The 24,446-nt window shown below is 45.2% G+C and overlaps 1 protein-coding gene across 2 annotated transcripts in view; it reads right to left on the reverse strand.

The window, feature by feature from the left end:
* The window catches only part of VPS13D (vacuolar protein sorting 13 homolog D), a 2,754,556-nt gene that overhangs the window by 2,544,004 nt on the left and 186,106 nt on the right, over window positions 1–24,446 (reverse strand). For both annotated transcript variants that reach the window (XM_086921894.1, XM_086921893.1), the window contains exons 9-10: window positions 22,987–23,087; window positions 4,675–4,843 (exon numbers count right to left, since the gene is read on the reverse strand). In XM_086921894.1, coding sequence (XP_086778020.1) covers window positions 4,675–4,843; window positions 22,987–23,087 — 270 coding nt within the window. The remainder of the gene's footprint in view (window positions 1–4,674; window positions 4,844–22,986; window positions 23,088–24,446) is intronic.

The following is a 24,446-nucleotide window of genomic DNA, read 5'->3' on the forward strand; positions in this document are numbered from 1 at the left end:
TAAATGGACTTCGTTCCATGATGAAGTAGTCTGGAGCGTCGTGTAGGCCCGTCCGCGCCGACAGCACGCGGATGGGCAGCAGTTGATCGGAGCCGATGAATGAACCAACCCGACCGATAGACAATACCGACGCGAGTCCTAAAGACCTTTTGGTCTCAAGTAAAGAAAATTAAACAACTATCGATTCCGACAGAGGGAACCGAAACACATCCGAACCCAATGGCGGAAAAAAACAATCTGGGGATGGAGTCGATGCCCATGCGCACTGTAGTCCAGGGGAGGAGCCACCTATCTCGTGATACTTCGAAGACTCTTCCAGGACAACAATGTGCAATCATCCGGACCCAACACTAGGCGGCGATCTATGCACAGATATGAATTCAGCAGCCCACATGCCTCGAACTGGTAGAGCTCCTTATGGCAGGCTAAAGCAAGATCAAGGCTTGAGACGGGCCTCCATTAGATGAAGTAGTCAGAACACCTTTCCTAAGGTAATATGGCCCAACGGACATATTTTGAAGGACGTTTTAGTGATGTAGTGTGGTAAATGAATCAAGAAGGAAAAGACGCACAATCGTACCCTGTTGGGGAAGACCCCTGCGAATGGCACTAAAAGATGGGGACAATACAGAGCTAATTTAACTTCTTATTGTTCATCAGAAAAGAAGGAGGGACTTACCAAGCAAGATGAAGAAAACTGCACTGATGTACAAGGCAGCCACTCGCAGCACTCATGTCTGCATAACTTAAGACACAGAGGGTGTCGCTATAGCAAAGAGGGGATTGTATCAAAGACAGGGCTCAGGGCATTTTGCTGCGTGTTTGCAGCTTCGTGGGCCGACATAAGAGTTGTTCTCCAGTCACTATTTTTGAAACAGGTTGGCGCTTTGCATTTCAGCTCCATGCAAGGCGCAGAGTAAGGCAGCTAGCTACTGTCCAGAAATGCAGCGAGACTGCAGCTCCCCCTAGTGGAACCTCAGAGTTATTCCCATGAACAGGATAACATCCATTAGACCCCCAGGATATAGCGGCTTTTGTAAAAATGCAGCGATTTCTACAAAAGTGCTGTTTTGCTTCGGAAGCGGGGTGGAAGCTCCACCCATGCTTACCATTGACGCGCATCAAAAATGCTCACTTTTGATTGCAAGGGAGGCATGTTTGTTCCCTACCTGTCTCCTGTTTGCTGTGTCTGTCCAGACAGGAGATTGTGCACGCGCACAGCGTCTCTTTTGCTCGCCGTGTTTCAGGCATTGTATCAGTCCAGTCATGATACAGTTTTAGTTGGTGTAGTACTGTGAGTGAAGCACAACGCGCGCATGGCGCGCTATCACTTTCCTAGTTTTTCTAATTTGATGTGTGAAGTGCGTGTTTTTACTTTAATTTTTCTTTTGCTCCTGCAAGGCTCATGCAGTGTCTTGTCTGCTCTTTATCTGCCTCCTGACCCCCATCTCTGCCATACCCCACTCCGTGTCTTTCCACGTCCCAGCGCTCCTTTTCTCCCCCTTCCTTTACACAGCTCGCTTTCTTAGCCTTCTCTTCCTCCTGCTCGGTGTACCCTCTCCCCCGTCTCCTGACGCTTCCTTCCCCCACCTCTCACCTTTCACCTTTCCTCTGACCTCTCTTCACTTGAGCCGCTGGAGCAGAAATTCATTAGCAGCTGCCCCGGGAATGCCTGGGCTTCCAAAAATGGGTTAAAGCGCTGTTTGGGTACAGTGTAACAGCCTGAATTTTTCATGTAGGAGCAGGAACATTTGAGGGTGACCAGCCTCCGGTGCCAGCGTCCTCCAGTCCACGGCTGCCTCTTCTGCCCCTGACCATCGGTACGGGTACCCTCCGCCTGAATACCGGGAGCTTGTACTTTTATCGTGGGCGCAAACAAACAAACCTTTTATTGAGGCACTGCTCACATACTATTCCTTCTCTCACTTTCTCTCCCTCTGCTTCTGTCTCTTTCACTCCAGTCCTCTCTTTTCCTGTCTCTCTCCTCCCCTTACTCTCCCTTTCTATCCTGCCTCTGTCGCTTTTTCTCTCTGATACACAAACACAGGGACGCAGTGTATCTTTGTTACGTTCACTTTTAACTATCTTTCTGTCTAAGACACACACACGTCCTCACTCTCACGTTCTGTCTTTTTCTCTCTGACACATGCTCTGTCTTTTCTTTCTCTCCTTGTTACATGCACTCGATTTTTCATGTTCTTGCTTTTTCTCCCTGAAACACACTCTCTTTAACAAACATGCTCTCTCTCTCTCTGTTTCTCCCTCACTATCTCTAATTCTCTCTGCCCCTTTCTCCTTTTCTCCCCTCGATGTTTCTGTCTCGCTCTCTTTCTGTATATACCTGTTGTCCAACTGAGTTGGAAAGCCTTCTCGGTACTCTGCAGCTTTTCGGAAATATGGGTATGCGGGAGGGAGCAAAATAAAAAGACTGCATATTTTTGATTATTATGTTTACATGGGAAGTAACATTAGTGAATGTGCTCACACCCTTGCATATATTTGTTACATATTAACAGTGCATATATTTGTTCATACATTACCAGAACGTACCTCTTTCTGAACACGCAAATTTAATGCCTAGAGTTGTATGAATTTGACTGTTTCCGGTCTATAAAAAGTATTTGCAATGCAATAGGTCTCACATTTTAGAAACTTTGACCTACTGCTATTATAAATAACAATGCCTTTTATTATTGCAGATTAAAAAAAAAAAAATAGCTTAAAATCTCACAATTGCGAGACCTATTGCATTGCAAATGCTTGTTAGCTTCAGATATCCTGATAAGGTTTCCTGTGAAAATAAAAAATGTGTGGTGTTTAGGAGGTCCAACCTGGTGGTGAAGAACAATTTTAAGGTTAAAAAAAGCTGTGCAGTGTCCCTTGCTGGAGAAGTAGGTGTAACTTACACACTTCTTGCGTAAGTCTATTCACCACAATCAGCAGTGAGGAAGACTCAGCTTAGTCAAGCATTTTTTCTTTAACAGCATCAAAAGCCGATTTTTCTGCTGACCAATCTTGAAGGGGTTTACTCCAAACAACATTTTTTAGGAAAAGGGAAGGAAGATGGAAATGGTTGCACAAAGCCAGATAATGCACTACGAATAACACACAGCAGCGAGAGGAATCAGTTCACCCACAATCTTTAATGGTGAATATTTTTTGTACCACTCTCCGCCCTGCTCAAGAAAGTGTTCTTAATAAGGGTTTGAGTTCTGTACCCACACCTTGAAACGAGACCCCAACACAACCTTTTTTGTTTTTACTTGAATTTGCTAAAACAATGAAAAAATACAACTAGAAGAGAATCTGCAGGATCTCGTGAGGGAACCTTTACCTGTGTTCTCTTGTGGACTTAGAAACCTATATAGTTACAAAGCACCATCTTTTATCGCTGGTGTGGAGGTACAGGTATTTCAAGAAACAGTTTTTTTGTTATCGCTGGCCCTGAAGAACATAACAGGGATTCTTCCCAAAAAAGTGGAGACTCCAAATAAATTAAAATCTAATTCTTCCATCATTACAAACCAGCAGAAAAAGGTGGTCCCGTTGTTGTAATGGATGCCTCCGCGTAAAAAGAAGAGGCCTTACGCCTTCGTAGTAATCCGGACCACAACCCCCATCAGGACCAGTGGCGTAACAAACCTTGAGGGGACCCCCCTGCAGGGTAAGTGAAGGGGCCCCCTCCGGACTAAATCTAGAGCTCCCCAGCAGAAGTGCGGTGCTGACAGGACCCTCTGGAGGGTGAGGGCCCCCCCGCACCGCTGGACCTGCAGGGGCCCGTGTTACGCCCCTGATCAGGACGTGCTCCTAAAAAAAGAACTTGAAACAATATGTAGCTCAATGATGATGAGAGAACTTGAGAAAATCTTGACTAGCTGAGTCTCCATCAACGACTGCCTTCTATATCCTTCCTCAGATTCATACAAAGAGGTTTCCGCCCCTAAGCAAACCAAGTGCCTGGCATTTGCTCTGTTTTTAACAGTCACTAATAACCCAACTATATGCAAACTGTCACTATATGGCAGATTGAGTATATACATAACATTGTTAATAGCTTTGACAAGTGATCTAAGAACTTGCAGCCTTTGTTCACTCAAATTTTACAAACAACAGATCAAAGTATTACTTTGCAGATTTGGTTTAACAATGTAATCTTTAGGTGTTTCCTACACTTTAGTTAGTTTATACTTAGTCAATAACCCAATTAGGTCCCACAGCCATGGATTAAAAAATAAACGTCCTACCCCAAGAGTATCATACATATAGTGTACATATTTCATGTGACACTTCTTTGGTAAGTTCTTCAGATAACCAAGAAGAGTTTTTATGTTCTTTCCGTCAAACGGCCACCCACAATATATGCATTTGTGTGCCGTTCTGGCGCTGTGTAGAGGCTATAAACTGTTACATTAAAGAAACAAAAGCCCTGAATGTGATATAACATTTGGTGAAAAACTAAGTTCATGCACTCTCTACCCCACATTTAGATCTCTGGTATAAACTGAGCACAAAACATTCAGAGGACAAATGGAAACAAGCCCCAAATGTTTTGTGAGGTTATTTCATATTAAAATTTACCAACTACAAGCATAGCTTGAAATGTTAAAAAGAAAGTGCTTCTGTTTATATAACGTGGCTAAAAACAACTCAGAGAATGAAAACTAAGGTACAAACCTTTTCTTCAGCTGACAACTGAGCTCCCATTAACTTATTATAATAAGTATTTGTGTAAAATACTGCATCGTGTGCCCGGTGCAACACAAACTCCCAGGTCATGCATCGTCTCTGCTCCCGAATCCAGGAAAGATTAGAGTTTAAAGCAAAGTTCCACCATTCTCGACAGCTGAAATTAACCATATAAACAATAAGCACATATGCTTTTACTTTCTATATCAACTTCATATGGACTCAATGTTTTTCAGTTTATACCATCAACAAAGAAATTACACTTTCCTGTGAAGCTAGAACAATCCCTGGATTAAGTATGAACATCACATGGCTTTAGTAAAAGCTTTTTTTCTGATAGGGACAATGTCGTTTTTGGTTCTGACCACGGCAATTAAAAACCTCCATTGACCAAGTTTCATTTTGCCACTGTTCATTTTATAACAATTAAAATGATGACAAAAGACAAAGAAATACATCTTAGCTATAACAAAATTATAAAGGAGAGTCAAGAGAGAGATCGTCTACTCTGTGGGGACTTCAGAGAGTTCTTCAGATCTTTTAGTCCTTCAATGAGAGTAGCACTGTCTCGAACTTGGTACAGAAGCAGTACATATAAGAAATGGGGTAGAATAAGTAATTTTGCTGGACTACTATAAAAATAGTAAAAATGCTAAATCCCCATGATCCCAGTAGATGTCAAAACCATGTAATCTTTAAAACGAATCAACATTTCCTTTCCAGCACAAAGCATTGCTGGCTGCCAAAGCTCTGCCTCTTTATTTACTGCTCATCTCAAAAACATAATGCCTCAGGCTATAATTATTAGGGATGATATATGTATGGCAATGATTTAAATTTATGGTGTAGGTCTGAAGCTCAGTATTGCAAGTATTTAATGGTGCAAAGCATGCTGAGGTGGGACATGAGGGCAGGCTGGTGTCCTCACGCAGGTTATGACCACGAGGGACAAATCTGCTTTCACTATATTACCAATTATAAATGATATTGGCAGACGCAGACCTGCAGCAAAACTTGACTGGTGGAGGTATACTAAGAGGCTGAGATGCTGGCTCGTTATCTAGAATCTTTTCCATTTCAATCATGAGCTGAAGACTGGTTGTTAATTTAAAGTGAGGAAAGATCCATATGCATAACGAAACTTGGACCTACCAGGATCATACGTTACCTGCACTACTGCAGTCCTTACACTGTTTAGTGAAATAGAGTTATCAGTAGAGCCCTTCTTTTCACCCGAAGGATAATGCATCCTCGCCACCTTCTCCCACGGCAAGGTGGCAGACATCCACGACAGCTTCAACACCCAGAAAGCCCCAACAGGCAGCAACACAACAGACCCTCCGCACACCATCGACCACGACCCCTTGCTAGCCTGGGCCAGGGTGAGCATCGATGACACCATCAAGACCATGCGCACAATTCACTCCGGCTCTCCGTCAGACCCATTCCCGCACCAAGTCTTCAACAGAGCAAGCAGCTCCATCGCACCCCACCTGCGCAACGTCATCAATCTCTCCCTCAAGACCGCGACCTTCCCAGAGATCTGGAAACACGCCGAGATCAACGCCCTACCTAAGGCAGACCCAAGAGACCTCACAACTTCCGGCCCATCTCTCTGCTCCCCTTCCCGGCCAAGGTCATCAAGAAAACCGTCAACAGACAGCTATCCCGATACCTCGAAGAAAACAGAATCCTGGACCCTTCCCAGTCAGGGTTCCGCAGCAACCACAGCACCGAGACTGCCCTCATCGCCCCCACCGACATCAGGACTCTGCTGGACCTCGGGGAGATCGCAGCACTCATCCTCCTAGACCTCTCTGCAGTCTTCGACACCGTCTGCCACCGCACTCTACGCGCACGCCTCCACTCCGAGACAAGGATCTGGATTGGACCACCTAGTTCCTCTCTGGCAGAACCCAGAGCGTCCGCCTCCCCCCATTCTGTTCCAAAGCCTCCGAGATCATCTGCGGCGTACCCCAGGGATCCTCCCTCAGCCTGACGCTGTTCAACATATACATGGCACCGCTTGCACACGTAGCCCGACAGCACGACCTCAATATAATCTCCTACGCTAACTACACTCAGCTGATCCTCTCCCTCACCAAGGACCCCATCACCGCCAAAGCCAATCTCCACGAAGGAATGAAGGCCGTCGCCGACTGGATGAAGACCAGCCGTCGCCGACTGGATGAAGACCAGCCGTCTGAAGCTGAATTCGGACAAGACGGAGGTCCTCATTATCGGCTCCAACCCTTCAGCCTGGGACGACTCCTGGTGGCCGACGGCACTAGGGGCAGCCCCGACACCCACCGACCACGCACGCAACCTGGGAATCATCCTCGTCTCAGCGTTCTCAATGACCAAGCAAGTCAACGCCGTCTCCTCCTCCTGCTTCAACACCCTCCGCAGGCTTCGCAAGATCTACAGATGGATCCAGACAGATACAAGAAAGACAGTCACCCAGGCCCTTGTCAGAAGCAGACTCGACTACGGAAACGCCCTCTACGCTGGAGCCCTGATCATGCTCATCAAACGACTACAACGCATCCAAAACGCCTCGGCACGACTGATCCTCGACGTACCACGCCACGGCCACATCACCCCCATCTCAGAAACCTGCACTGGCTCCCCGTCAACAAGAGGATATCCTTCAAGCTCTTCACCCACGCACACAAGGCACTCCACAAGACCAGCCCAGCCTACCTACCTCAACAGACGGCTCTCCTTCTACAACCCCAACCACAAGCTACGCTCTGCTGACTTCTCACTCGCCACCATCCCGTGCATCCGAAGAACAACCACCGGTGGGGGATCCTTCTCCCACCTCGCCACCAAGACATGGAACACCCTCACACTGAGCCTACGACAAACCCAAGACCTGCTGACCTTCAGGAGGATACTCAAGACCTGGCTGTTTGATCAGTAGCGTCCCCTCCTCCCCCCCAGCGCCTTGAGACCCTCGCGGGTATGTAGTGCGCTTTACAAATGATTGATTGCTTGATTGAGTAATACTTGTTTTTAGGTCTGGCCTAGGGAGCGCATGCGCTGCTCTGAAAGGCATCCAGTATTCAGGTATATACTTGAAGCTTTGCCCATTTTCCGCCCATCTTTTCAATTGGCCCCTGTTACCATCCTTTCTAAATGGTTGCTTTTGATTAATGGATAGGTTTAGTAGTCCCTCCGTACTGCCTTCTCTACATTTGTATCTCCCATGAAGACTGGCCCTTTTAATTGTGTTGTTACACTGAATGTTTTATTTACATTCTGTAAGCACTATTTTCTTTAACCCCTTCCCTGCGGTGAAATTTCGCCGCAGTGCGGGGATTTAATTAGGGGGCGTAAGCCCTTGCGTGCGCAGTACGGCTCCCAGCCGTCCTACATCACGCTGGACGTGTGCGCAGGAATTCGTGCCGCTCTGGGGAATCAGCAGCGTTCGGATGACCCCCGGCCATCCTGAGCACACGCCCAGCGTGACGTAGGATGGCCGGGGGCCGTCCTGACACACAAGTGCTTAACGATTTTCTACTATTGCAAGGGTGCCCGCTTACCACCCAGGCGCCGCGCTTTAGGTTTGCCCCGTACCGCTCTGCAGAAGTCAGCGTGCCTAGTATTGTTTGGTAATAACATTTCTGGCAGCTTTTTTTTTTTTAATTGGCGCCATGCCAAAGTTAGCCTTCATTTTCCCCAGTGAGCACGGTGCTACATCTGACCCTCGCACCGCTTTGCAGAAGTCAGCATGTTTCAGAATTACATTTCTGTGCTTTCTGTTGTTGCGTGCGGTTGTCCAACCCCCTCCTGATTCGCAGCTTGACCCAGCAGTGCCGTCACCCACCCCCTCCCTCATCGCTGCTTACTTTGTGCATGGTGCGTCCTCTTTTTTTAAAAGTTATTCACACACACACAGCACCTCTTTTTCTGCGTGAGGCTACTCGTGGACATCACGCTCCATCCTCCACGCCTTTATGAACCTGCCTGAGTCTGCCGGAGTAGAGGACGATGCGCCGTGACAACTACGCTTTAATGGCATGCTTTCACTGTTGACCTTTTTAGGCTGCATGTGCTTCCCTTTGTGTGGAATAAAAAAATACGGTAAGTTTTAAGAAATAAGCACATGCATATATATAATATTTTTGGTTTAGATTTGTCTCTACACCGTACCACTTTAATGCGAGTAACGCTGCCTTTAACCTGCTCTCTATACATAAAGAGCTACCCAGAATTGCCATGAGTGGGGTTACACCCATCCCAAGATGCTGGCTTTACTTGCCAGTAGCCGCCCCAAATACCCCGAGAGATTGCACTTTATTACAGGGAATGTGCACTTAGACTCCACTCGATCCACTAAGCAAGCATCGATGGAGCACTTTAAACAGCCTTTTGATGCACTGCTAATTTACTATCTATTGTGAAGTTCTAAAAGCACAAAGTTCCTTTCCTGTGTTTCTTACTGTTCTAACCGCGAATGTAGAGGCTGAGAAGGTTAACTGAAAGAATTAATGCATAAATATATTGTTGCTTGCAAGTCACTGCTAGCGTATCTTCCGCTCCTATCTTTATTTTTGGCTCTTCTTGTTCTTACTTTAAAACCCAACCATACGCCTCACACCAAAATATTATTGCTGGCAGCTGCTACACATTGCTATTCCTTCCACAAACTAAGCTTCTTCTCTTATTCTTATTTGCTTTCTATAAACTTTATCTATTTTTGCTTCTTTTTCAGAACCCCATGCTCCAATCCTTTCTTAGTTTAACTACCCTCTTCAGCCCCACTTTATCTCACTGTTGCTGCGTGCATTTCCCTCCTTGCTATCTTCTGCTCCTGTATTTTTACTCTCACCTTGTCCTTACTTTATAACACAACCGGACATCTCACATCATAATATCATTGCTGGCAGCAGCTGTTATAATCGAGATAACTGTGTAGCTCATATTGAATACAACTTTAAAAAAATGGACACTAAGGGTTACAGTTGGGGTTTTTCAAAGGATAAAATCGCATTACAGGCCTAGCGTCACCCTAACATATGGTGATTTTGGGCAATTTACCCTGATTAATACCCACTCACTGTCCAGACTTCAGGGAACTGTCACAAGATAAGATCTCTTCCCAGGGAAAAGGAAGCCAGTGGGTAACAGTACTTTTTATTACTTTCTCTGTAAAGCAGATGCTTTAGCCTCCTTCAAAAGACCTACCCACTCATTGCATTGACCCTCGATTGACTAGTGCTCCACCTTCCTCTAGACATCTCCTGAGACAGAGTACCAACGTATCCACCCCTTAATGCCGGTAACTCTGTGTAGCATGAGCCATTGCATTTTCAAAGATCACACTGGAAAAGAGATACATGGTGTATAGACTGGCTGCTGGTGCTCTTTGCATCTGACATCACAAGTGTTTGTTATCATAATTTTGCCCAGAAAGAAGCACGCGGCAGAAGCAAGCATGTATTCCTGAATCAGGCCGCATGACTCAGTGTACAGTAATTGTATAGCTCTTCAATCCCTAGCGGCACAGCACCAAGGATAATGTGCTGCATGGCTAAACACTTATAAGGTTACAAAGGCGAGACCTATTGGCTAGGCCAATGCTTGGTAAAACTTGTAGGTGAAATCGTATCATTGGTGTTTCTCGCCATCACATTGTTCATCATAGTCTGAATAATGTCCAACTTGTGCAGCTTCTACCCCGACCTGCTGACATCATCTGCCTTGTTAATCTTCCTTACAAGGAAGGTGTTGCGCCATCAAGGAGATGCTCAGTTTGCCAGGCCAATTCAGATGTCTTATATCTCCCTGTTTAAAGTCAGTGGAAGACTGCCACCTTGCTCTGTGATGTTCAACATTGCAGTGGTATTGTCAGTCATAATTATCACAGCCCTTCCGGGTAACCTGCGCCTGAAACACTCTCAGGGTGCATCTGACCGCAGAACTAGCACATTGGTAAATAATGTTATCCAACTCAGATTAGAGTCCCCTAGCCAAGAAGGATAAGTTACCTACCTGTAATCCTAGTTCTCTTCCAGGGGTGCACTCATCAAAGTCATAAGCACTGAATATTCCCACCCATGTGCGGGGACCCCGGAAATAATACAAATTATATATAAAATGATATATATATATATATATATATATATATATATATATATATATATATATATATATATATATATATATATATATATATATACACACACACACATATATATCCACAACAGCCCACTCCAAAAGGAAAAGGTAGAGGCCCCTCAGGGGAGACGTTGGACGATCTTTATTGATTACAGCGTGTGCATGATGCATTTCAGCCTTACGGCCTTCTTCAGATGCCGCCGTATGCAAAGTATAACTCCACCCTCACCTTTAAGTGTCCAGTGTCTCTCTCATTGGCAGAAATCCGCGGACCCTTAGTCACACGATGTCAACTCAGCTGCAGTTCTGCCACAACTACAGCTGCCAGAATGCCGTATATTCAGGTGAGTGTTGCATGGGAGAGACAAATTCCTGGAAGGTGAGGAGTGTTCGAATACGGAGTCTTTGCTGAGAATAAAGTTCTCCCTTGGGTCCACTTTGACGCTCCATCTTCTCAGCACGTGTGCCTGCAGGGTCGTAAGACAGGATAACAATGTACCTGCCTCCTCGTCAATGGCGGTCTGCACCTCGCAGCGATCCCTGGCTAGGCGTGCACTAAGAGGTGGGCCGGAGTCATATCAATACCTTGATATTTGAAGACGATGCAAGCAACAGGGGACCAGTGATACTCCGGCCTCTTGACGGAGCAGGGCCTGTAAACGCGCCTCTGGCCGGCGCGAACACATCCACAACTGCCCACCACAAAAGGAAAAGGTAGAGGCCAGTCAGGGGAGACGTCGGAAGATTTTTATTGATTACAGCGTGTGCAAGATGCATTTCAGCCTTATGGCCTTCTTATCAGACCCTCCAGGATATCGCGATTTCGCGATTTGCTGCGAAATCGTCACTTTTGTAAAAATGCCGCGATTTTTACAAAAGTGCCGATTTCGCGGGCAAGTGCCCGCGAAATCGGCACTTTTGTAGAAATCGTGGCATTTTTACAAAAGCCGCTATATCCTGGGGGTCTAATGGATGTTATCCTGTTCATGGGAATAACTCTGAGGTTCCACTAGGGGGAGCTGCAGTCGCGCAGCATTTCTGGACAGCAGCTAGCTGCCTTACTCTGCGCCTTGCATGGAGCTGAAATGCAAAGCGCCAACCTGTTTCAAAAATAGTGACTGGAGAACAACTCTTATGTCGGCCCACGAAGCTGCAAACACGCAGCAAAATGCCCTGAGCCCTGTCTTTGACACAAGCCCCTCTTTGCTATAGCGACACCCTCTGTGTCTTAAGTTATGCAGACATGAGTGCTGCGAGTGGCTGCCTTGTACATCAGTGCAGTTTTCTTCATCTTGCTTGGTAAGTCCCTCCTTCTTTTCTGATGAACAATAAGAAGTTAAATTAGCTCTGTATTGTCCCCATCTTTTAGTGCCATTCGCAGGGGTCTTCCCCAACAGGGTACGATTGTGCGTCTTTTCCTTCTTGATTCATTTACCACACTACATCACTAAAACGTCCTTCAAAATATGTCCGTTGGGCCATATTACCATAGGAAAGGTGTTCTGACTACTTCATCTCATGGAGGCCCGTCTCAAGCCTTGATCTTGCTTTAGCCTGCCATAAGGAGCTCTACCATTATCAAAACTCTCATAATAGTGGCTCAGCTTCGTTTTCGGTCACTGAAATGACTAAACATATGACTAAACATATGATTTAAGGGTGGGTGGAAATACGAGTTCTGCCAGAAATCAGCAAATGCCATCATGTCTGTCATCAGGCCGGGTTCTCTCTGCCTGAAATATTAACGTACAGCCCCACAAATTTAGAGCAACCAGTGCGCCTCCATTTTGCGTCATGCAAGATTGCCAGGAAGCTCTGATGAAACAGGCATACAGGTGCGCCTGACATCCTGAGGACAACACTCTCAACATCATAGGCACTTAAAATGGGGGTACATTCTCCATGCCCACAGCTCTACCCATGCCACACGAGCATGGTAGAATTCCTTCAAAGTGTATCTAAACATGGTATCTTTCACCACTTAGGTGGCAGAGGAAATGATGTAGTTGGTCTGGTAGTCCTAATGTTTTTCATTTAAATTCAGATTGGCTCCCGCGTATCTATGTGCCAAACTTACTCCTTATGTAGTTCCTGGTTACTTTAGATCAGGGTATCCTACATGACATAACATTTAAAACATATTAATTGGAGGAGCACTTTATTCAAATGTGGAACCAGAGTTGTGACAAAGTTCATGCCGGTTGTGAGAGGAGATGCTTATTATCTTCCCTATAGAAATACGATAAAAACGTTTAGGCTGAAAAACAACATATTTTGAATTACAATGAAAATAAATAATGCAAACTCTTTAATACTGCAGACAAGACCGTGACTTAGGGTATGGTATAGTTGAGTATCTGGGTTAAAATTCAGGATGCTTGTTATATCTAACATCTCCCAGACGGTCCATTTTGGTACTATTGAACATTTGTGAGATGTTTGGTTGGGTGTCTGGTTACACCATTAATTGGTTCAAATCGATACTATTTATACTGCATGGCCCACAGCCGATGCTTCCGAGGGATTGTCCGCTGCAGATCACGGAGGCTGCCTTCAAGTATTTAGGCATTTATGTGACGCCCAAGCCTGACGACTTTTTCCGGAGAAAACTTGGGCCCCCCATGGAACGATTTCGACGAGACATAACGGTCTGGCGCAATTTACCACTGACACTGCTGGGAAAGGCAGCACTTATTAGAATTATATCACTCCCCCGCTTTTTGTATGTTTTGCAGAATACCCCGTTTAGAGTTATTATTATTATTATTATTATCATGTTTCTTATATAGCACCTGAATCGACCCCCGAAGGGGTATCTCCGCGCTTGCCTTGGGAACCCGTCCTGGCTTTTCCCTGTGAGATAGCCCCTATAGGGCATCCCCAAGGTGAAAGCCAGGCATCCCGTCGCGGGGGGCCTTTGTGGAGATTAAGCAAGCTTGATGCCCAGAGTTGCAGAGTGTGAACCCATGATTAGGTCAGGCACCGAAGCGAGAATTATCGAGTCCATGGACATTTGAGCTCAAGACCCTGCCGCGTCGGGAATTGAACCCTGTTCCCGGGTCTGACCTCTGCTTCAGGGTCTGCCTGCTCGAACCAGTGAGCCACACTTCTCCACACCGATCTACTTCAAAATAATAGCGACAGAAGTCACTGCTATGGGGGAATAAACCAGCACGTATAGCTTAGGATAAGTTGGTAAGGAGCTGGTATGATAGTGGTGTTGCCCTCCCGAATATACAGTTGTACTATTGGGTAGCTCAATTAAAAGTAGTCAATTGCTGGATACATGCACTCCAGACGGACCTAGCGTTTCAGGCAGATAGGCAAGGGCTAGGAGAGGGAGGGGTCATGTCTGCGCTATATACCAGGAACGGAGCCAGACTACTGATTGGGCCAACAGCAGCACACACAGTTGACATATAGTATGAGGCACATGCCAGGTTGGGTTGGCGGGGGGGTCATCACAAAAATGACGCCTCTCTGGAAATCGCAACGACTTGGGCGAGTCAGAAATAGTAAAGGATTTGACAAATTGGATGCGATAGGCATATCAACTGTGGGTGATCTCTGGAGGAAGGGCGTAGTGGTACAGTTGAAGAAGAAACACCAATTTCTGCATTAAACACCCCTTTCAAAGGTAAAAGGTATTCATATGGTAACTTTGCATTGCGGATTTATGAAACCAAACATTTTTAGTAATTCCAGGAGCTGGATACGAAGCTGTTTCTCCGTTGTCTAGTAGGGTCCTGATGTCATTGGTGGCGGCGATGAGGGCAGTTTCAGTGCTGTGGTTGCTGCGGAACCCAGACTGGGAAGGGTCCAGGATGCTGTTCTCCTCGAGGTAGCAGATCAGTTTATTGTTGACAATCTTTTCGATGACCTTCACCGGGAACGGGAGCAGGGAGATGGGCCGGAAGTTCTTGAGGTCCTTAGGGACCGCCTTGGGTTTCTTGAGTAAGGCGTTGATCTTGGCGTGCTTCCAGCTCTCCAGGAAGGTTGCTGTCTTGAAGGAGATGTTGATGACTTTCCGGAGATGGGGTGTGATGGCTGTGCTGGCTTTCTTGAAGATGTGGTGTGGGCATGGGTCTGACGGAGATCCGGAGTGGATGGTGTTCATGACCGTGATGGTGTCATCGTCGTTGATGTTGGTCCAGGAGAGTATGCGGTTGGTGCTGGTGGTGGTCGTGGGGGCAGAGGTCTCAGTGTTTGTTGGGGCGGTCGTGGCATTGAAGCTGTTGTGGATGTCTGCGATCTTGCGGGCAGTCTTTTGCTTTTCGAGGGAAACAAAGTGTCTACATTGTAAATAAACCAAATATACATAGCTTCATGTTGTTAAATAACAAAACAAGCTAAGATATCTGTGTTTGTTGTAGGAAAAATGGCCAAATAAAATGCCGCAAAATTGCGGATAAATTTCCATATTTGTGCCGCTAAATTTCCATTTTTGTGCCGCTAAATTTGCTAATCCATGCCGCTATATCCTGGGGGTTCTGTCTTATGATGCCGCCATATGCAAAGTATAACTCCAACCCCACCTTTAAGTGTCCAGTGTCGTGTCCAGTGTCTCTCTCATTGGTGGAAATCCGCTGACCCTTAGTCACATGATGTCAACTCAGCTGCAGTTCTGCCACAACTACAGTTCCCAGAATGCCGTATATTCAGGTGAGTGTTGCATGGGAGAGACAAATTCCTGGAAGGTGCGGAGTGTATTCGAATACCGAGTCTTTGCTGAGAATAAAGTTCTCCCTTGGGTCCCCTTGATGCTCCAGCCTCTCAGCACTTGTGCCTGCAGGGTCGTAAGATAGGATAACAATGTACCTGCCTCCTCGTCAATTACTATCTGCACCTGGCAAACCCTGGCTAGGCGTGCACTCAGAGGCGGCCCGGAGTTATATCGGTAACTTGATATTTGAAGACGCTGCAAGCAACGGGGGACCAGTGATACTCCGGCCTCTTAACGGAGCAGGGCCTCTAAAAGCACTTCTGGCCTGCGCGAACACATATATACATATATCATTTTTTCTCATACCAATGCAGCCCCCATCTAGGAGGCTAAACAATGTAATAACTCATAAACTGCTTTTGCAAACACATAATACATGTATAAAAACACGGGAGGGCAAGTAGCACTTGAACTCTGTTTTTAATAAGTAAACCTCATAAAAAAACTGCAACTTGTGCCTCGACGTCGAAGATCTTTGCACTGACCTTGACGCAGACTTCTGTCTCGATGTTGGCAACGGAGTCTTGCGCCTTGACGTCGAAGATCTTTGAACTGACCTCGACGGAGACCTCTGCCTCGACATCGATCGCTGTTGATGTGGTGACGACGGAGTGATTTTTCTTGACGTCGATCACCTAGCCAGCGTCAACGGAGATTTGCTCCTCAACGTTGATCGTCGCCTTGTTGACGACAACGGAGGGCCCTTTACCTTTGTCGACGTTGAGAGCGTTGTCCTCGATGTATTAGAAGAGTGATGCGCCGGCACCACTGTAGTCTTCGACAACGCCTTCTTCCCCGTCGGCAGCTTCGACGTCGATTCTGAGGCCGAAAGAGAACAGGTCGGGACCTTGCCTCTTGAAGTCGACAGAGTTCTCTGTTTCTGCTGCCTAACTAGAGACCTACCTCTTTCAGAGAGGCCATAAAGTCGAATTCTTTCCCTGGCCTTGATGGTACTTCTCGACAACTTCTTGAAAGATGACAAGTGGCAGAAGAGTGAGGTGTGTGTCTGATCTAGTCTTCTTCTTGCCACTGGCAGGGCAAGGATCAAATAAGGAAGGCATATCTGAAAGAAATAAACCTTCTCTGGAACTCAAAAAAGGCTTCACTCTCACTCTAAGGCTAAAAGACGTCGAGTGAAAGCAAAAAATCCTGAAACAAAATCAGATCATTTTTGACAGAACGTCAAAAAAGGAAGAGCTGTGAATCCAGGGTCCTGACTGAAAGAGCCGGAAAGAACTGACTAACTGTCACACCTGAGGCATGATGGGAAGCTAGGAGTCATGGCTGCCTTAAAGGCGTAGTGCCAGTTTTGTAGGAAAATGCTTTCATTTTCTATGCTATTGGTTTACAATGCAGCCTGTAGGCTAACAATGTCTGCTTTAGTTGTAGTTTTTTTCATGAGGTTTACTCATTAAAAACATAGTTCAAGTGCTACGTGCCCTCCTTGGTTTTTATACATGTATTATGTGTTTGCCAAAGCAGTTTATGAGTTATTACATTGTTTAGCCTCATAGATGGGGGCTGCATGGGTATGAGAAAAAATTATATATGTATATATATATATATATATAATATGTGTATATATATATAATATGTATATATCTATATATATATATATATATATATATATATATATATATATATATATATATATATATATATATATATATATATATATATATATATATATGTTTTTCAGATGTAATTTTTATTATTTCCGGGGTCCTCGCACATAGGCGGGAATATTCAGTGCTTATGACTTTTGATGAGGATCCCCTGGAAGAGAACAAGTCAGGGATGCTCCTAAGGCCTTCAAGGGACATATCCTGAACAAAACTGATCTATAGAAACAATGGCCAGAAATGCATAACAACAGTCAGATGCAAATGAGGGATCTATCAGGTGTGTCCACTGTTGGTAAAGCTCTTGTTACTGGGCTCCTATCTTGCGTGTCCTCAAGAGTACCATGATGATGCAGATGAGGTCTTATCAGGGCCCTGAACTTTTGGCTGTCACTTAGGTTGAGTTCTTCTCAGATAGTGACCTTTCTAGCATAGCCTACTTCTTTTATTTTATTTTGTACAGTATCCTTTAGCTCCTGGAGTCCAGGTGGGTGAGGACAAAACCAATTTTATGATATGGTTTCTAGAGCGATTTCTGGAAGGAGCTGGCCAGTTTCAGACCTCTGAACTGCTGAATGTATCAGTGAATGACTTGTTCTGCCTCCACCCCTGCCTTCAAATTTACTTTTATCAGCCAGCTAGGGAAAGGCATTCACACTTACCAGCACAAATGAGAAGCACAGGCTTCAGGTATTTTGTTAACAACAGAGGTGCCAACTGCACCATGGGTAGAAGAGTATTGCCTTTCGCCAAGGTCAGAACAACTGTGTTGGATAAACAGGATGATAAACTCCAAGTCTAAGATGGGGTAGGCCCTTGCGATTTTTCTGCATGTAAGAGTACCTCAGCAGTTTCTCTGGTTTTATTTGTGCACAGGTATTAGCGGTTTCATGGGCTTATTGAAAAGCAACTACATCTCCAGCTGTTTAAGTTATTCTCCCAATTTATTGTGTTCTTAGGTGGACTAGGGGACAGCTTTTCCATGAATTTCAAAATGGCCCGAGGACATTAGTCCATAACTCACTTGTCCTAAGTGACTTTTCCCCCACTCCACACCCCGATGAGGTTCTGCAAGGACTGCTTCTTGCTCGGCATAGCAGGGGCAACATGATGTCATGAAACACATCACATTTGCTTCTGGGAAAACAAACGAGGATCCACATCTCAAAGTGAGCTGCTGTGACCTAAAGCTGTGCTGCCATTGTAAGTCTATGATGCTGTTATCCACAGTAAAAAGGGGAGCACTGTGGCTGAAACTGTGATGGTGAAACATCTGAGTGAGATCAACCTTTGGTCACTGAAGTGGAAACATGAGCGCCTCACTGACAGGCCTGTAGTGCCTTTGCCGTCTTAGTGTGAGCACTGACAGTTTAGAATGCCTTAATGGATCCATCTTGCTATTTTTTTTTTAAACATTTTTTATTTGTTATGATTTACTTCAATCAAACATGAACAATGGCAGTTCTGACAGTATTGACATTATTTTGCAGGTATACATTCGTTCGTATTTCTTAACACACCGACCATATCAGAGGTGGCACTACATTTCGCTATCAATTCTTAATGTAAGTCCCGTCACTACTATTTTATACTTTCACAGTGAACCCGTCTCATTCCTCCCCATCCTCTTCGTCAGAGCATGTAATGTCTTCTTCTGGTAGTGGATCACACAAGTCCCCTCCATACACATTCCAAGGAGTCCAGATTTTATTCCACTTACGTGGTCTGGCTCTGATCGTATATACCGCGCGTTCTGTCATCATCAGCTTATCCATATTCCTACACCATTGCGCCAATGTAGGCGAGTCTGCTGCACCCCATTTCTGTGCTATATCTCTCTTAGCAACCATCATACCTATCGTGCCCCAGATTTGACCGTGGCGGGAAAGATCATTCGGGTCCCATATGTTCAGGAGACATTTACGTGGTTCAGGTGGGAGAGAGATCTCTAGTGTCTGTTATATAGTGCGCATTACCTGTCTCCAGTATTCTACTGTATTTGGGCAGTCCCAAATGGTGTGCAGAAATGTTACTTCCTCCCCACACCCGTGGAGACAGTAAGGATGTTGCGCCCGCAATAGCTTGTGTAACGTGGTTCTGGTGTAATATATCCGGTGCAGGATTTTAAGCTGTACTAGACGGAACTTGGCTGAGATTCCCACCTCTTTTGGGGCGCCAGTGCCTCATTCCAATCTGAATCATCTATGTCGCCCACGTCTTCTACCCACTTCTCTCGCAGTTTTGATGTAGGGTCTGGGAGGTTGTTTATCAGTTTGCGGTATGTGAGTGATGTGGGGCTGTGCTGCATATAATCTGTGAGTAGCCGGTCCTCCAGCGGGGAGGATTCAGGGACTTCGGTGCCTGCTGGTATGGCTGCCAACAATGCATGCCTAATTTGTACATATCTGTAAGTTTTGTTGGGGCCTAGTTCATATTGTTGCTGGAGTTGAGGGAATGGAATCACTGTCCCCCATCCCGCAAGTCCCCCACCGTCGATATTCCGATGATATCCCACTGTGTAAATCCCTTGCTACGTCTCAAATGCCCCAGTGCCTTAGTGTCCCACAATGGGGTAAGCTTAGTGATTACTCCTTTCCATTTCAGTTTTGTCAGTGCTGCGTACCATATTGTCGCTGAGTGCTTTGTGGGCCCTATCAGTTTCGCTGCCAAGCCATTGTAGTAGAGTACTGCTAACAAGCTGTGAGTGCCCATTTGTGCTCTGTCAGCCCTATAAGCTGGGTCATCGTGGGGCGCATGTATCCATTGGTTGATGGTATTAAGCTGCGATGCCCAGTAGTACATTTGCAAGTTCGGCAGAGCAATCCCTCCCTCGTACCAGCTTCTATTCAGCTTGTTATGTGCTGTACGTGCAGGGCGGTCTCCCCACAGTAGGTTGGAGACCAGAGCTGTCACCTGTTGAAAGTAGCGCGGTGACACCCGGTATGGTGTGTTATCAAGTACATAGAGGAATCTCGGCAATGTCATCATTTTGTACAGTGCTGCCCTGCCCTGCAGCATCAGGGGTAGAGTCGCCCAGTGTTTTACATTGCTTTGCAGACGTGCTAGTGGTGGCTTCAAATTTTCGTCAAAGAACTCTGCCGCGTTCTAGTGATGTGTATGCCAAGATACTTAAAGGAAGTTGCTGCGACTTCTAGCGGGCAATCAGAGGCAAGGACTGGTTCTGGTCCCCTCAGGACGTAAATCACTGATTTCGCCCAGTTTATTGTGTAGCCCGACGCTGTCCCATGGGTATTGCATAGTGTAAGAAGCTCCGGTATGCCTCACTCCGGGTCAGTCAGATACACTAACATGTCGTCAGCGTAAAGTGAGAGACGATCTTCCCATACCTCCTCCCAGCTAATTCCCTTCAGCAAGGGGGTGGCTCTGATCAATGTCGCTAGTGGTTCCAGAACCAGTGCAAACAATAAGGGTGACAGGGGACATCCTTGACCGGTCCCTCTTGCCAGCCGAATCACGTGAGAGATGTGTCCATTAGCGGTGACATGCGCAATTGGGTTAGTGCACAAGAGTTGTATCCATGCTAAAAATTTAGGGCCAAACCCCATATGTGACAGTACCGCGAAGAGATACTGCCATTCTACCTTGTCGAATGCCATTTTAGCGTCTAAAGACAGTATCACCGCCGATGTTGTTAGCTGTGACGCCCGTGCCAACACACCATGAACTCGTCTGAGGTTCAGAGCAGTATTTCTATTAGGCATAAAGCCCGATTGATCCGGATGGATCAATTGCGGAAGCTGGTGCATCAATCTAGTAGCCAGAAGTTTCGCTAGGATTTTTGCTTCCGCATTTAGGAGAGATATTGGGCGATAAGAAGTGCAGTCCGTCGGTGGTTTACCGGGTTTCGGAATTGCCACTATTTTTGCGGTTCGTTGATCTAGTGGGAGTTCGGCATTCTCCAAACTTTCCGTATACATTGCTAGTAGTGGTGCGCTAGGTGTATCAGACACTACTTTGTACCACTCAATGGGGATTTCGTTGGGGCCCAGTGCCTTCCCGGACTGCACCGCATTGATGGTTAGTAGTATTTCTTCAGTTGTAAGGTCTGCCTCTAGCTCTTCGGCCGCTTCCGGTGTAAGTGTTTGAGTGGTTATATGGCTGAGGGAGCCCATTGCGGTCTCTTTCGTCACATCTCTGTATGGGGTATATACTCTGTGAAAGTATTCTGCTAGTGTGTGGACTAGGTCTTCAGGCCACGATTGAAGTATCCCATTCGGCGCGCGTAGCTGTAGTATGCCTTTAGTGCCTCCCCCTTTCTTGTCTAGCCAGCTAGCACCACCTTGTCTCCCACATCATATATTCTGTGTGTGGTTGCTGTAATGTTATCGATAGTCCATCGCTTTAGATGGTCTGTATACCGCTGTTGACACAATTGCAGAGTGTGCAGTGAATCTGGTGTGGGGTCTGCCATATACGCTGCATTCGTAGTATGTAGTGCTAGTTCGAACTCTGTCAAGTCTCGCTGATGCGTTCGTTTGTGCCCCGTGATGGATGTTATGGCTTGCCCTTGCAGGACTGTTTTGTAAGCTTCCCAAAGTACCGAGGGAGATGTCACTGATTTCGCGTTGTTGTTTTCTTCAGTTCTTTACGGATGTTAGGGATCTTTAGATAACCAGGGTATATTGGGTATATTCTCTTGCGGGACTTTTCGTGACATGAGAGAGTTAAAAGTATGGGGGAGTGATCTGATATACCCCTGGGTTGTATATCTACATTGTCGATGGTTAGTGACCCAGTTCGTAGCATCTTGCTAGTTTTTTAAAAGATCAATGGAGATACCATTATCACAAATTATAGATGAAAGTATCCACATAGTCGAATAAGAAAGTACTGCTGCTGAAACTGTGGTGGTAACACATTTCTGACTGTTTGAGATTACCCTTTATCCTTTGAAAGGGACATTTGAAGCCTTGCTCACATGCCCCACATTACCTTTACATTGCTGGGGTCAGCCTTGAAGGACTCAAATGCCTTAATAACCTTCCTAATGAAGGTTTCTTCGTCGTGATGCACATCAAGCACCCTTGCTCTTACCTCCAGTAGCAAACATGTACACTTAAGACACATCTGGCAATAAAGGATTTCTCTAAGGAGCATGTCGGAAGTCTACGACCACTATGAGCAGGAATATTTTTATGCATACTTGGGAGCTGACAGCCTGTCTGCAGGGCTTTTCATAGATTTCTCCTGTTTGTTGTCTGCTAGGAATAGAAGCAGCTTCACCATCTTCTCTGACAGCTCAGTCATTTTTGCTGAGCAGCACCACTACAATGGCTTCATACATAATGAGGTACGCATTCTGGATATCGTTCTGCCTACAACTCTCAGCTTCCTCCTGTCCTTCTCTGGAGACATGGAGACAATAGAGGCATGGTTCAGCGACCAACATGAACCCAAAATTCACTTTGACCATGGCTCACAAGCACGTTCGGGCTCTATATTGCTAGTGCTGCAGTAAATGGCTCATCTGCTTTGAGTCCCAGATATTGAAGATTATCTTTCCCTTTTTCCCCAATGTGGGCAAAAAGTTGGCGTCAGTGATTTTCCCTCTGGTTTTGGTTCCAATATTTAGATGAAGCCTGAATTATCAGCCTCAGATGCGGATAATAATCAAGTTCACAATTTCATACACAACAAAATATTAATTTGCTCCTTAACAGAATTATGATTGTCAAGAGGGATGGATATGATTGTCAATAGAGATTGAGGGGATGCTGACTGATATTACATGGTTTTCAAAAACAATACACTGCCAGTACAATTTGTAAACATCAGGATATTGAAAATATGTAAACAACTGTTTCTTACTTTTCAGCTATAGAAACTTTCGGTTTCCATTTTCTAAATTTAAGCTGTCTTTCTTTTCGATCCATTTCCTCTAGAAATTCCACGATCTGTTGATACTGACCCTGAAAATATATCAGAAAGGTAATGTTTAGGAATATGCTACATGCATTAGTTACAGCTGTGTAAAGAAAGGCAAAGTTAATCAATTAAGATTAAAGGTGGATTGCAACATTGCACCCTGCATTAGATTACGCCCTGAGAGAGAGCTAGAGCTAGCCAAGCAGTCATGAATAATTCGGTACTCTAGACATAACTCTGTAAGGACAAACATTTAACTGCACATACATCTCATTGCTGGAGGGAAAAGGGATAGCGCTAGATATACAAACCATGTAAGTGTAACCATTTACAATAATGAAGCATAAACAGACATAAATACCAGAGTATTAGAACATGTTCCCCCACCGCAAATGAAACATAATCATTAGTACGTACAGAATTCCGGATATGTAGACTGCTCCGTTTCACGGCCCTCCCATCTTCATCTGTCTGTATCTCGAGCCTACTTAAGTCAGCACCAAACTGAGCTTCGTGATGGCTTAACTGAGAATTAACTCCTATTCTAATTGATTTCACTACGCAAAGACTAAGATAAGGAATATAAGTGTTAGTAAATCAGAGGTATCGAGTACATTTAAGAGAGCACTCCCTGCTTTCTTAATGTTTCCATGAAATTAAGGCTCCACCAGTCACCATTCTACACTCTGACTGCTGTGCTATCAAAAGTTATGTTCTCATTTGTCCGATGTTTGACAACACTTGCATCATCAGGCACATGCATTCTATAGAGAAACTGCGAGCCTTCTACGGCGGGACTTAACTCCGTCACTCGCAGCCTTTTCCTAAGCATGTCCAAAGGTGAAAGCCATGTCCTACTCTACGAAAACCACATCCAAAACATCGCTCATAAATATTCAACAGCATAAAAACTATAAGGCAGTGCTGTTTATATCCTTCCACAAATAAAAAACGGATGTTAGGCTTTTATGTGCAATGCTGCTCTGATTTAAATATTTCTTCATCGTTTTTTATTTAAGTTAATTGCACAGTAATATCAGTTGTTTTGTTAAACGCAACGCCTTCCTTTAAAAAAACATTCACCAAAACAATTTAAAATATTATTAAGAGTAGATGTTCTGACAAATAGCCAACCAGGTACCTCATACGTGCAACCAAATCATCTATCTAATGGGCTGAAAACCACCATGGCAAGATGCTTTCCCGCCCCATTTGGAAAATAAACTGGCTTTATCAGAACAGTTTTACACTTCCACCATTTGGCAGACAAGTCGCAGTCTAAGCAAGTTTTGGCAAACCTTTCAATCTTTGTACTATCCATGGTTGGCTACTAAAAGATGCTTTTCACCAGTTTCTTGGTGACTGTTGAACATGAATGTACACAATAAGCCTCTCTTCAATCT

Source organism: Lissotriton vulgaris, chromosome 5 (assembly GCF_964263255.1).
Source record: "Lissotriton vulgaris chromosome 5, aLisVul1.2, whole genome shotgun sequence".
In the NCBI taxonomy this organism is placed as follows: domain Eukaryota; kingdom Metazoa; phylum Chordata; class Amphibia; order Caudata; family Salamandridae; genus Lissotriton; species Lissotriton vulgaris.